Source organism: Carassius auratus, unplaced genomic scaffold, assembly GCF_003368295.1.
Source record: "Carassius auratus strain Wakin unplaced genomic scaffold, ASM336829v1 scaf_tig00013818, whole genome shotgun sequence".
Classification (NCBI taxonomy): Eukaryota; Metazoa; Chordata; class Actinopteri; order Cypriniformes; family Cyprinidae; genus Carassius; species Carassius auratus.
Window position 1 is genome coordinate 35,234 of NW_020524449.1, and position 14,301 is coordinate 49,534.

Sequence of the window (14,301 nt, forward strand, 5' to 3'; positions counted from 1 at the left end):
AATAACCGGAATACTAAATTTACTTCCTGAAGGTGTTTTTATTGTGGAAAGATCTCTAGAAGTGTCGTCCAGCTCTCTGTAAAATACTTCTTTTTTAACAGATACAGGGTCAGCACATGCTCCGTTTCATTTTGCCCAATCATAGATGTGTAGTGTAATGTGTCATTCCCGTTAGATTAGACGTTTTAACATCTATTTAAAACAATAGGATGGATTGTTTTTGTTCCTAGAAGTGTGTTAGGTATATTTTATAGTGTGTCATAAACGTAAATTGTATAAATGGTTAATTTGTAGTACTGCTCTAGTATCCACTTGTTGCTTTGAAAGCAGTGTCAGTGAGATTTGTGGGGAGTGATGTTCGTGTGGTGTTGTCGTCATGTAATCCGTGTAGTATTTCATATCGCTCTAAACACTGGTGTTGAATTGAGCACTGATCAACAGCCATACTGGTTTCAGTACAGAACATAGAAATATGCAATGAAATGAGTGCAGAGATGAGCAGCTACACGGCGTTTTGGAGATGTTGAGGGTCTGAGGCCTTTTACTATGCAAGAGAGAGATTTTCCTGATTCTTAGAAGCTTGTTTAGAGGCAAACGCATCACTTTTTTTTTCTTCTTTGATTAATACAGTATTGTGTTAAAACTAATGGGTTTACTGTTCGTGGTTAGTTGTGAAAAAGCCAGATCAGAAATCAACATCCTTTTTTTCTATCAGTGTGTCAAATAAAGTCTTGTATCTTGACAATAGATAGTTGTCTATAAAATTTAATTGATTTAGGTGAGTTGAGCAATAAAAAAAAAAAAACAATTGAAAATGAAATGGTTTGTGTGTGGCATGTATAAATGCACTGGTCAACATTAGTATTTCATATACACACACACACACACACACACACACACACACACACACATATATATATATATACACACACACACAAAATAATTGGTAAGATTTTGATTCTAAAGTAAGAACTCTTATGCTCACCAAGGCTGAATTTATTTGATCATTTGTATAAAAAATGTAGTCACTTTTGATCAATTAAATGAATCCTTGGTGAATAAAAGTATAGTGTTAATCTTTTAAAAATATTTTTTAAACCCTTACTGGCCTCAAAGTTTACAATTGTAGTGTATGTGTATTTATATATAAAAGATACAGTTTTATTCGATCATAAGTATTTTATGCTGCTTATTCATGAAGACAAAGAACGTTTGTAAATTTAAAATGCATTTAATTTAAAGAAACAACTCAAATAAATAGCCACAGAAACTAAGACAGTGTTAATGAATCATGTGTCAAACATGATGTAAAGACTGAGTACCGAGTGTACAGTTAAGTATCTGCATGCACTGATGAACCGATTATTACAAAGCTTTAATGACACTTGAGAATACAGAGCTGCATTAACCCATAAATAACCTTCCAATTTTCACAAATGGAGGATTTTGACATTGTGCATCATGCAAACCAGCATTTTTTTTTACATATAAATTGGTACTTGTAAGAAGCCAGTACAAAAATTTCCAAAGATCCTGTAAAATTGAAAAAGAAACCAGAAAACCTTTAGTTTTCATGAATTATAGTGTTATAACTACTTGTATTGTATTTTAAATGTGGCCGGTCCAGTAAATAAATAAAGCACGAAATGGAGCATAGACTGAGAACAACAGAAATCATATTTTGTAAACCACAAAGTCAGAAAAATCCTAAAAAAATGCATTTCTTTTTTGGCCTAAATAGCTTCTATGCAAGATACAGTCAATTAGCTTGAATCATTCTCCCTCAAAATCATGAACATCAAACCTATCTGAGAGCCCAAGACAGATAGAATATGAAACCAAAGCCACACATTTGTCAAAGTCATCAAAATACATCAAAACATACATATTAAAAATGTTGAGAAATGCTAAAAATTAGTTTTAGCTTGATTCTTCACGTTTATAAGTACCAGTAATACAACCTTGAAGTCAACAGTAGTTTCCATGCACCCATAATGATCATCACTTTAAAGGCATAGCATTTTCATATCACACAGTTTAGTAAAATGAACAACGTTCTAGATGCTAGATGTGTATGATAAATGATCATGCATGATAAATGGGTATCAGGGGTACTGTAGATTTAAGGGTTGTTAATGTTCTACCTATTTAAGCTCATTGTGACCTAATTTATCTGCTCAAGATAAAGTTGTACTGAACTGAATTTAAAAAGAAAAAACTAAAATGAAGCACTGAGTATTTCCTTGCTTGAAAACCATAACGTTAATGAATGTTACTTGAGTTATTGTCTCTGTAATGCTGTCTGATCCTCACACCAGCTTTTTGGCCTCAAAGAAGCTCTTGAGATGTCTCATCTGCCAGATGCCGGTGATGATGAGGATGAAGGTCTGAGCAATAGACCACCACAGAACTCGCTGGTTCGTGCTCTCGCTCGTCATACGGAAACGCTCCTCACGGTACTGTGAGAAAAAAAAATCATTGTGAGCGCAAAACAACCCATATAGACACTGGACGATAACATTGACTAGATGCCAGTGTTTTTTAGTAATACTGAAATATAGATTTTTATTAATTATACAATTTTTTATTTAAGTTATTTAGCTGTTTTTGCCATTTTTATCGTTTCTGTTTTTTATCTTTATTTGTTTTTTTGTAATTTTTATTTCAGAATTTTAGTTTAGTTCATCAAGTCAAACTAAATGAAAATAAAAGGAATGTTACCTTAGAAATTTGTATATATATTTTTTATAGTCATACTTTATATTTTCCATTTTATTTAAATTTGTAGTATTTTTTTTTATTATTGGTCCCTGTTTTTTTAATGTCTATATAGTATTTCTTAATTTTTATTTCCGTTTTTAGTACATCAGGTTAAAGTAAATAATATTTTTAATATTTTATGTTTATTCCATTAAATTTTTCTATTTAATATTTTATTCTATTTAATTCTTTTTTTAAGAAGTAAACATTTTTTAATGGTCTTAGTTTATATTTTCCATTTTTTTTGTAATTTTGCTGTTTTTGTCATTTTTATTAGTCTCTGTTTTTTATGTCTATATAGTTTTCTTTATTTTTATTTCAGTTTTTTAGTACATCAGGTTAAAGTAAACGAAAATTTGAAATGTTTATATTTTATTTTACTCTATTTTAAGTAACAAAATATTTTTTTTATGGTATTAGTTTATATTTTCCATTTTTATTGTAATATTAATTAAAATTGTAGCAATTCTGCAGTTTGTAATTTTTATTTGTTCTTATATAAATATACCTATATTTTATATACATTTTTATTTCAGCTGTAGTTTTAATCGTTTTAATGAATCAAATTAAACTAAATGAAAATAAAAAATGTTGCCTTGGACGTATATTCTATTTCACATTCTTTTTTTTCTTTTTTTTTATGGTCTTAATTTTAACTATAATAACACCATTAGATACAGTCCTAATATTCACAAGACGTTTGACTGATGTTTAACATCCAGAGCATGTACCTGTTTTCAGCAATTGTGCAAAAAGTTTAAATGGCTTTAGCTGGCCAGTCACTACCGTAACCTTAAACTACTGTTGTTTCTGCAATTGAAACTCACGCGCTGGTAGTTCTGCTCTTTCTGGATCTGTTCCACCTGGTCCAGAAGTTGTCGGACCCTCAGCTGCAGCTCGGACAGTTTGTCTTTGGCTGCGATCTCGGGGTAGTTGTTGGTGTGTTCACCAACCTGAATGTCCAAGTGGACTCTCTGTAGAACAGCTTAATTATAAGCTTTCCCTTGTTTATGTTCAGTTATACTGTATTATATTAAAATAGATACTATATGTGTAATTTTGTTATGTTAAATCACTATACTGATATATAGGTAATTTCATCTATCTGCTCTATCATGGTTCCAGCCATACCAGTTTTCCCCCAGTAAACAGAGCCATCTTGGTGGAGTTGGAGTGGAGGCAGATTTGATGCTCGCCTGGTGTGTGGGACGTGAAGGTGAAACGGCCATCTGAGCCGTACTGACGGGACAGGATGATCTGAAAAACAGAGAGAATATGAAAACTACTTCAGAGAATTATCTTGGTATCCAAATATATTATAGCCATGTATTGCCAATTATAACCCTATTAACTGTTACACAGCAAACATGTATCATATAGTTTGTAGAGTATGAACACAAATATAAAGGCTACCTTTGCATCAGGATCTTTGATTTCCACATGCATGCCTAAACCAGGGGTGGATGGGAGAAAAGAGCCAGCCTGTTTGTCCCACAACTGTGTTCTGTATCTCCCTAAAAATGGCACCACAATATTTAACCAGCATTTTCAACAGCACCATTTAAGGACTAGTTTAAAAAAAAGAATATTCACTTCACACAAGTCATTAACTGATGGACTGGAGTGGTGTGGATTATTGTGATGTTTTTATCAGCTGTTTGGATTCTCATTCTGAGGGCATTTTATTCCTTTAAAAATGTACTAACATAATTATTAAAATAACATTCTGATTATTATTTCAATATACAGTATGTATATTGTTAGTACATGTGCACATGCATTGTCTACTGTCAACATTACTGTTATTTCTGATTATTATAAACAGACTGTAAACGGGCTGGAACTGGTTGCACCTGTATGTCAGGAACTCAAGCAGGATGCTGCACCTGCCACATCATTGATCATGCTGATCTACTAAAAGCCCTCCTTTATTTGGACAGATGGACGCATATAAGCACATCCATATTTAAATATGATTTTATATCAGTTGTCTTCATGCTAAGTGTCTTAAATAAAACAAAAGGTGAAGTACTACACTGATAAATCAGGATTGATGGATCTGCTAGCCGACAAAGCTAACCGATCACAGAGAGCCGATTTGACAATTGACGTACCGATCACCATGGTTTCGTCGGGTATTTCTTCAATAAAACATTTCTTCTCCGTCTCTCCGATGTGGAAATAAAGGGCTTGGCTTGGAGAAAGCCACGCAAATAGAAGCATAAGCCCTGTACTGGACACCACCGCCTTCATCTCCATCAAAATCACCTCTCTCTCAATCCAGGGATGCGAATCGATTTCAGAGTCGCTCGATTCTCATTCCCAAGTCCCATTCACAACGGACCTTTGTTTAGTAAAAGTCCGCTCAAATTCACGAGAAGCATTTCTGAAAGTTTATCTGAAGAAAACATACTTAAAGAAAAAAATAAATAAATAATGTAATAAAATAGTAATAAAACGAATAACATATTAGATTTCAGGTAATATATGTATCGTTTTGTATACGTATTGCTGATTTTCTATTAAAATATATTAATCTATTTAAAAGTGGTTTTCACATTAAACATGACAATATATTTGAAATAATCATAAAACAATAAAAATGCAACTATAATTCTTAGAAGTAGCAATACTACTACTTTTACTACTACTACTAATAAAACTAATTGATAATTTATTTTATAAACAGTTAATGTTTCAGAAAAGCAACTAAGAAGACTTTTACTTTGGAATGCAGTTATGTCACTCATCAACCGGAAGCAGAGCTGTGGTAAATTACCCACAACCGCCTGCTTCATTCGAGGAGATTCTCGTTTGTTTATTGACTGGAGTTATTTGCCTTTTTTTTCTTAGTATTTTTATTTATTTTTCCAAATATCTTGTAAAAGAGCTGCAATGGCGCAGTATAAGGGAGCGGCGAGTGAAGCGGGGAGAGCGATGCAGCTCATGAAGAAGAGAGAAAGAGAGCGAGAGCAGCTCGAGCAGCTCAAACAGAGGATAGCAGAGGCATGTGAGCCTGAGGAACAAACCACAACATACAAACTTATTCTTATGCTTATTCAACCTGTTCTGACTACAGTCCTGCTCTAAATAGCTGCAGGGTTCCCTCATAAATCTAATGTCATATAAAGTTTTCCATTATATAGTTTAATATATATTGTGTAACCCAGAATATGATTATTTTTTATCTTGTCTATTCTAGACATCATAAAGTCACGTTATGCTAAACCAATTAGTGTAGTTTATGTTTTAATGTAAACATTACTATTTTAATTAAAAACATTACTGGCTCCTTATTTCCATATTAAATGTATATATATATATATATATATTCTACAAACAACACTGAGTATAATTATCACAGATTTCTAAAAAAATATGCTCGTTCATTAGTTTAGTATACGTAAAATCCAGTGGTGGACAGTAACGGAGTAGCTTTACTTCGTTACTGTACTTAAGTACATTTTTCAAGTATCTGTACTTTACTTGAGTAATTTTATTTTGAGTAACTTTTACTTTTACTTCACTACATTCCGAAGCATAAAATCGTACTTTTTACTTCACTACATTTCATAAAACATATCGTTACTCCCTATAATATATCACGTGCTCCGAGACGCAGAAGCGGTGTCTGATTCATCATGAACGAACTGAGTCTTTTCAAAATAAACCTTTAAATCGGATCGCGAGTCGCACCAAACGATTCGTTTAGGAATTAGAATGATCCGATTGCAGCTGTTCTGGAGTCGACCACTCACTGATTCAAATGAACCGTTTAGTGCGAGACGAGTCTCCAGAAGTAAGAACCGGGAGATCTTGTGAGCGTGCGTGCGTCTGATGTTGCTAAAAAAGTAAGTTATTAATGTCGAAATTTAGGATTAATTATTGTAACTGAAAATCATATTTAGTTCAAAATTTTCAGTTGTTTGGGAACTAAATCCGTTGTAAAGAGTGATCTATTTAAGCCTACTGAAATGCTCGAGTGCAGACACATCAATTTTAGGTAAAAAAAAAAAAAAAAAAAAACTTTAAATAACACAGATTAAATACAGTAACTCATGCACGTTCAAATTCCCCGCTGCCATAATGTTAAAAGTTTTATTAAAATGTCCTATGTGACGTCTGTTTTTATATTGTTTATCAACAGTAACGTTATACATATGTATATTGTTTGGATTAACTAGACGAGTAGACAGACATGAATGTTTATTCATAACCGTACTGAAAATAAGTAAATATTGTTAGCTGATGCTAACTGTCTAGCTAACAAGCTTGTTGGTGCTAAGTTGAGGTAATTTTTATAAATAATGTCCAAATATTTTTATTCAATCACCTATAGAGAGAGAGAGAGAGAGAGAGAGAGAGAGAGAGATTACATTTGGGGAGAAAAGAAAGGATGTGATGTTCAGAACATGGTAACTACAGTAATTATTAAAGTGGGAAGAGATGCACCCTGTTTGGCCAGGGTAGTTTTTAAACCATAGACAAGGTTTGAGAAGGAAAAAATCATTATGAAAATATAATTATATTTTCCTTAATGTTCTTCCTAACTTCAGGCCTTATTATCATGTCATATATAAAGTTACAGTACAGACCAAAAGTTTGGACACACTTTCTCATTCAAAGAGTTTTCTTTATTTTTATGACTAAGAAAATTGTAGATTCACACTGAAGGCATCAAAACTATGAATTAACACATGTGGAATTATATATGGAATTATATTAATAACAAAAAAGCTTGAAACAACTGAAAATATGTCATATTCTAGGTTCTTCAAAGTAGACACCTTTTGCTTTGATTACTGCTTTGCACACTCTTGGCATTCTCTTGATGAGCTTCAAGAGGTAGTCACCTGAAATGGTCTTCCAACAGTCTTGAAGGAGTTCCCCGAGAGATGCGTAGCACTTGTTGGCCCTTTTGCCTTCTGTCTGCGGTCCAGCTCACCCCTAAACCATCTGGATTGGGTTCAGGTCCGGTGACTGTGGAGGCCAGGTCATCATCACTCTCCTTCTTGGTCAAATAGCCCTTGATGCCTTCAGTGTGACTCTACAATCTTCATAGTCATGAAAATAAAGAAAACTCTTTCAATGAGGAGGTGTGTCCAAACTTTTGGTCTGTACTGTAACTTTGATGTTCTGTAAAACAAACTTTAAAATACTTTGTTGTTACTGGTGAAAATCAGATGGTCATCTCTGTTTTCTCTCAGGTTCATCACAGTGTAAGCTTCACAGTGAACATTACTCTCATCAGCGTAGTCCATATCAACAACAAAAATATATCTTGACTCCATATAGTGGTTATTTTGGAAAAAATCCCAGGTATTTTGAGCAGTAGGATTATAAAAAAAATATGTGCTAATATAAAATTAAATTAAGTAGCCTATATAAAATTGCAAACATCTATCTTTCAGTACTTTTTTACTTAAGTACATAAAAAATTGAGTACTTTTGTACTTTCACTTGAGTAAGATTGAAAAAGGAGTACTTTTACTTTTACTGGAGTAATATTTTACTATACGTATCTGTACTTTTACTCAAGTACTTGATTTGTGTACTTCGTCCACCACTGGTAAAATCATGTGCTTGTCAAATTGTAATCATGATGTGTTCACAGATATGTTCATAGGGTATGCACTTAAGTAATTTATGATAGCAATATATGATATACCATAATATTTTTTAAATAATTCTAGGGCTGTCAAATGATCAATCGTGATTACCTGCAACGAGAATTTTTTGTTTACATAATATGTGTACTGTTTGTATTTATTATGCATATATATAAACACACACACACACGCATGTATATATTTAAGAAAAATATGTTTTGTTGATATATAAAATATGTATATTTACATATATCAATTATATGTATGTATATATATATATATATATATATATATATGTGTGTGTGTGTAAATATTTATAAATATAAATATGTATGATTGTGTATTTATACATAATTGTTTGACAGCACTTAATAATAATTGAATAATAATTATTTTACAATCAATGATAAAACATTATTTACTTTTTTGAAGCTACTGTATGTCAACTACTGATCTGTAAACTTGATGTAATGAAAACCCAAGTCGCTTTAAACAGATTTTACTTTATGTATAACATTCAGCCTAAATGACCTTAACCTTTTCCTTTCCAGGACAACATGGTGAAGTCCAACATTGATAAAAAGTTCTCAGCTCATTATGACGCCGTGGAGCAAGAGCTCAAGTCCAGCACTGTTGGTAAGTGAATATTAGAATTGTTCTGACTTATTACAGATCTGAAAAAGTTAGACATTATTGCTATGACTAGAGCTGATGTCTGACTATCATTAGATTGTCTTAACACTGAAAAATACTTCAATTTTTATCTTCTGAATTTGGCAACACTAGTCATAATGCATATCCTCCGTTGGAATCATTTTATTTAAGCCAAAAGGCTAAATTTGTAGGGTGAATTCTCACTTTTTGTCTTTAAGATGACTGTGAAAAAATATCCAATTAATTCTGTTTTAATTCGCTGTATGAGTGAAGTATGTTGTTCTCTGCAGGTCTGGTGACTCTGAATGACATGAAAGCGAAGCAGGAAGCTCTGGTCAAAGAACGAGAGAAACAGCTTGCCAAGAAGGAGCAGTCAAAGGAGCTACTGCTGTAAGCCATTTTCATTCATTTGAACTTTGCTTTTTGTTAAAATGGTCTTTGCTAATTAATTGATGTAGAAAGTTAAGTTCATAGGTTTAGCGTTTTTTTTTTTTTTTTTTTTAACCTGTGGCAAATTTATCAGATAAAAATGTATTTATTGAACTTCTATTTCAATGGTGACTGTACCTTATTCCATATTTTTTAAGTCCAATTACCTGTTACCTGCAATATTGTCGCTGACTGGGGGCGTCAACAAAAGGGAGTGAACTCTTGGGCTCTTTACAGAGACTTTTCTTTACAGTCAGCCAGTGTGTCTGTGTTTTCCTTCAGCTGTGTCTCAATTGGCTTTAGCTGCATTCGTCAGTAATAATGATCTAACTTGTAAAAACCCACTCCTCCGTTGGTCTTCATAAACTGTAGAACTTCACATTTAACTCTCAGCCTCAGCTCTGCCCAGATAAATTTAGAAGTCAGATTTAGTAATTTTTTTAGCCGCCTTGTAAGACGGCTGAACACTGTTGAATACATCCTGCTTTTCTTTTGTTTCTTTTTTCTTTTGAAATCGGTGTACGGTTTGATCTTAACGCTTCATGTTTGGGCTATTCTTGTAGGAAGCTGGAGAAACAGAAGGAGAAGAAAAGAAAGGAAGAGCAGAAAAGGAAGATTGCCAGTTTATCCTTCAGTCCAGATGAAGGAGAGGTAGAAGAAGAGGAGGAAGAGGAACCCGAGGAAGAGCTATGTATGACATTTTACTTTGCAGTTTTCCACAGAAGTTGGAACAGATGTCCACAAAACTGTCACTCTTTCGAACAAATGTTTCAGTAAGCTATCAATAAGTGCAGATATTTAATACCAAACCATATTTAAATGCATTCTGCATATTTAGCCTAAAAACGGCATAAAAATTGTGAAAAGGTCTGCATATTTAGTACTGCTAATGAATCTAAGATTTTTAATTCCTAACCAGTATTTTAAAGCTGTGTAGCCAATATGTTAAATTGCTATTATTACGGCAATAACAGCTATGAAGTCGTTCTATAAAAATTTTTATTATGTTTTTAAATGTTTTACACTAATAACATTTTGAATGTTTTTAACAGGCATACATGTAAAGAAGAAAAAATTAGGGAAGAACCCAGATGTGGACACCAGTTTCCTGCCAGACAGGGACAGAGAGGTAAATATTGTAGAATTTAGAATATCCTGAATAAATATGTAGTTTATATTCAATAAACCGAATAGAGAAGCAAAAATAAATAAACTGCATAAAACAATTGCATTTGCTTTCATAAAACACTTGAATTACTGTTGACTTTTAAACCTAAATTTAACATCCTATTACAGATATATCAACTAAGTGAATATTATTATGATGAATATTAATTTATCCCTCTTTACTGCGTTCGGTCTATTTGACGCGCATGTGACGGCGCCCTTTCAAGTCTGAAGTTCAACGCAGACTGTCAGGACGAGCCTTCAAGCAAAATAGAAACATTCACCTGAATATGTAACATTTACAGAAAAGGACGTTACCGTAAAATGCAGTTCATGTGCTGAGGAAACCTAGCTCTCTCATTAAACACCACATGCATCTGTCAAAGCACCTGACAGGACGAGCAGTGTTAAGCACTATGCTAATGCATTAGCTTAAGTTTAAAATCAAGCATTCTCATGTTTAGGTCAGCTCGGATCACGCATCTTTCCTGCAGCTGCTCACTCTGTTTCAACTGGTATTTTTAGATGCATTTTGTCCATATAAAAATGCTTTATTCACTGCTGCAATGTGATGTGACTGGAGGAAGTTTTCCATGTGCGGTGGGCAGACGCAACTAATCGATAATAACAATTGTTGTTGATTATTTTCATTGTCGATTTTATCAATTAGTTGTATATATATTTTTTTTTCAGCATAGCATATTTTTTTTTTCAGCATTAGCTTTTCTGATATGCCGTCAACTGCCATTGTTCTTTAAACCTTTTAAGAGTCTTTAGTTTTAAAGCCCTCTCATTTTTGTTGCTTGTCGTCCATGACTGTATACTCATGAACTCTTAAAAATTTGTGACATTTTTTTTTGTAGTATTTAGTAGCTTTAAGCATTTAAAAAATACAGTTGATTATGGGAAAACATATCTAAAAGCTTATGAATAAGATGTTTTGTGTATGTAACTGTGCATGAAATGTTTCAGGAAGAAGAAAATCGATTAAGAGAAGAACTCCGGCAGGAGTGGGAAAGAAAACAAGAGAAGATCAAAAGTAAGATATGAAGAAATTATCTTTTATTTAATATTTCTGAAATTGGTCAAAGATGCAGTTAAAACTATAGACTTGTTCCTGATCTTTGACTTGTCTAGTCATAAATCCTCATGCAACCACCAGCCAAAAGCAGCATACTACAAACCAGTTTTTTTGGCTCTTTTTAGGTGAAGAAATTGAAATCACTTTCAGCTACTGGGATGGTTCAGGACATCGCAAAACTGTCCAAGGTAAATGCAGGTTATCCAATTTTCTAACTTAAGAAAACTACACGTAACCCAAAATTTGCTACATTGTTGCTACCATGTTGCATGTGCAAACTGGACAAACATGTTCTAATGCATGCTCTGTGTTGTAAAAGTGTGCTCCATTCAGTTAAATATACATTTGTTTGTGTAGATGAAGAAAGGCAACACAATTCAGCAGTTTCTCCAGAGGGCCCTGGAAGTTTTGAGAAAAGACTTCAGTGAGCTGAGGTAAACTCATTCCTTGCCTCCTGCTATTAAAACACTTTTAAGGACACGATAATTAGTCCAGCTATAGTTGACAGTTGTAGAGTTTCTTAAAATCTTTCAGCTGTGTAAAATTGCTTGAAAGTACTTATGAATAGTGTAGATAATCTCAGGTTTCCAGGCATGGATTCTGAGTTAATACATTTGTTAGTTTGTGTAAATACAGTACAACTCACAATGAGTAAATATCATAAAGCATATTTAATTTTCAAGTTTGCTGTTAGTGTCATGTAACTGGTGTTGAATGAATACTCTGTGAGTAAAGAAGGCTTCTTATGTTGTATGTTTTTGTGCTTCAGATCAGCAGGTGTGGAGCATCTGATGTACATTAAAGAGGATTTGATCATTCCACATGTGAGTAAGGTTTCCACAACAAAACGAATGCTTTCGAAGGATCAAAACTTCAAGTGCTTGTGTAAATGTTTATTCTTCTAAAACTTCTCTTATGTAAGACTAAATCATTGCACAATGTGTTACTGTTAACAATTCACAAAGCCTATGCAACGCATAAATGTCAGAATTTGTGACAAGCACATCTACACATTTGACAACGTAAACTGCTTTACAATGTTTTAAGGGCATTTTAGTAAGCGTTTCCTTAAATACAAAGAAAGGCATAAGCAAAACACAGATTATAATTCATTTGTCCTGTAAAAAAACACATCTTTCAGACACTAAAAACACGCTTTTCTTGCAGCACCACAGTTTCTATGATTTCATTGTCACAAAAGCAAGAGGCAAAAGTGGTAAGTTCCTACTTTATCCCCCAGATTAAGTTTGACAGGCTTTCATGTGGCTGGTATTATTTCACACATGACTCAGACAACAGCTATTAAATTTAACACTAGCCTGCTGTTTTCTGTGTTGTATCTTTGTTTATGGCACTGATTGAGTCTTTCATCTTTCTCCTCAGGGCCTCTTTTCAATTTTGATGTGCATGATGACATTCGGCTGGTGAATGATGCCACTGTTGAGAAAGATGAGGTAAGGCTGACTGTCAGCATAATGTCTGATCCACATTTTGGGCAAGAACCAGCCACAATATATATATATAGCCTTGGCTACATTCAAAAAACCGTTGTCTCTTCATGTATCTAGTCTCATGCGGGAAAAGTGGTGCTGAGGAGCTGGTATGAGAAAAACAAACACATCTTCCCTGCCAGCCGCTGGGAGCCATATGATCCCGAAAAGAAATGGGACAAGTACACTGTGAGTATTTGCAGGCCAGTCATTGTTTTTTTCTTTGCATTTGCATTAAAAACCTGTTCTGTCTTGACTCTAAAATTGCTATTTTACTTTTCTGGATTGAATTCAAGTCTCCACTTTGCCCACAGCTTTATGTTCAGGAGCTGAACCATATGAAAGAAACTTTGTGGCATGTGTAATCATGACATGGTCTGACATGATCCTAATTAAAACTAAAAACCTATGTGTCCCAGCACTAGCTAAAAAGGTTTTTGATTGATGACAACAAGAGTACAAATAAATCACGACAATGTAGTGTGTCCACTGGGGTTAAAAAGATACTTTGGTTGGATTCATAGCATGTTAACACAAATTTTGCATTGCTTTTCAGATTCGGTGAGATGCTAAATCTACAAGAGTTCCTGAACGATCTTACTGTATTGTTGGTTTTATTGCTACCAGGCAGCAAAATGCTTCATCTTGCATAGAACTTTTGAGTGTCTATAACTGTTTGGACCCACGTTTTCATTGTATGAAGATGATGCCTAAACCAGGCCGATTGTGAATTCTGTCTTACGCTCGTACTCAGATCTTGCACAGAGCTAACCTGACATGTTCTCCTTGATTGTAAATAAAGTCATGACTGTTTCCATGATCTCTTGAATCTCATTCAAAAAATAAATTCCTCATTTATGTACCGTTGCGAGTTTTCCTGTTGAATCATTTCATAATTGCTCCATTGCTGCTGCCAGCACTTTAGAAGATTGTTGTTGTTCACGTATTGAAAGATTTGTAGTTTCCTGGAATAAAACCCAACATTGTTGGATCTCAAATGTGAGGCTGTACAGCCACGTCAAATCATACACTATCAATCTGTCATTGTGCGTTTCGTGGAATTGCAGTTCGGGGAACCCCAATATAATTTACACAGATGCAGAATGTTGTT

The 14,301-nt window shown here is 33.7% G+C and overlaps 2 protein-coding genes across 2 annotated transcripts; one reads left to right on the top strand and one right to left on the bottom strand.

Annotated features, from left to right (window-relative positions):
- Positions 1-1,215: 1,215 nt before the first annotated feature.
- On the bottom strand, positions 1,216-5,072 carry LOC113074187 (transmembrane emp24 domain-containing protein 4). Its single transcript, XM_026246942.1, has 5 exons — positions 4,875-5,072; positions 4,174-4,274; positions 3,892-4,017; positions 3,588-3,734; positions 1,216-2,459 (listed from the first exon to the last, which is right to left on the bottom strand). The coding sequence occupies exons 1-5, from the start codon at positions 5,017-5,019 to the stop codon at positions 2,310-2,312; spliced, it is 669 nt and encodes a 222-aa protein (XP_026102727.1). The 5' UTR covers positions 5,020-5,072; the 3' UTR covers positions 1,216-2,309.
- A 447-nt stretch (positions 5,073-5,519) lies between these two features.
- LOC113074189 (protein FAM50A-like) lies at positions 5,520-14,057 on the top strand. The gene is made up of 13 exons (XM_026246944.1): positions 5,520-5,766; positions 8,921-9,005; positions 9,314-9,413; positions 10,016-10,143; positions 10,505-10,581; positions 11,592-11,658; positions 11,826-11,881; positions 12,058-12,134; positions 12,470-12,524; positions 12,868-12,916; positions 13,084-13,154; positions 13,269-13,379; positions 13,747-14,057. The coding sequence occupies exons 1-13, from the start codon at positions 5,656-5,658 to the stop codon at positions 13,753-13,755; spliced, it is 996 nt and encodes a 331-aa protein (XP_026102729.1). The 5' UTR covers positions 5,520-5,655; the 3' UTR covers positions 13,756-14,057.
- Positions 14,058-14,301: the final 244 nt, after the last annotated feature.

Excerpts from the sequence above, each read along its gene's own strand:
- LOC113074187 (XM_026246942.1), bottom strand. The coding sequence starts at position 5,019 with ATGGAGATGAAGGCGGTGGTGTCCAGTACAGGGCTTATGCTTCTATTT. Across the intron at positions 3,735-3,891 it reads TGTTTACTGGGGGAAAACTG|AGAGTCCACTTGGACATTCA; the intron begins GTATGGCTGGAA and ends GCTGTTCTACAG. Across the intron at positions 2,460-3,587 it reads AAGAGCAGAACTACCAGCGC|TACCGTGAGGAGCGTTTCCG; the intron begins GTGAGTTTCAAT and ends TTTTTCTCACAG.
- LOC113074189 (XM_026246944.1), top strand. The coding sequence starts at position 5,656 with ATGGCGCAGTATAAGGGAGCGGCGAGTGAAGCGGGGAGAGCGATGCAG. Across the intron at positions 10,144-10,504 it reads GGAACCCGAGGAAGAGCTAT|GCATACATGTAAAGAAGAAA; the intron begins GTATGACATTTT and ends TGTTTTTAACAG. Across the intron at positions 13,155-13,268 it reads CCACTGTTGAGAAAGATGAG|TCTCATGCGGGAAAAGTGGT; the intron begins GTAAGGCTGACT and ends TCATGTATCTAG.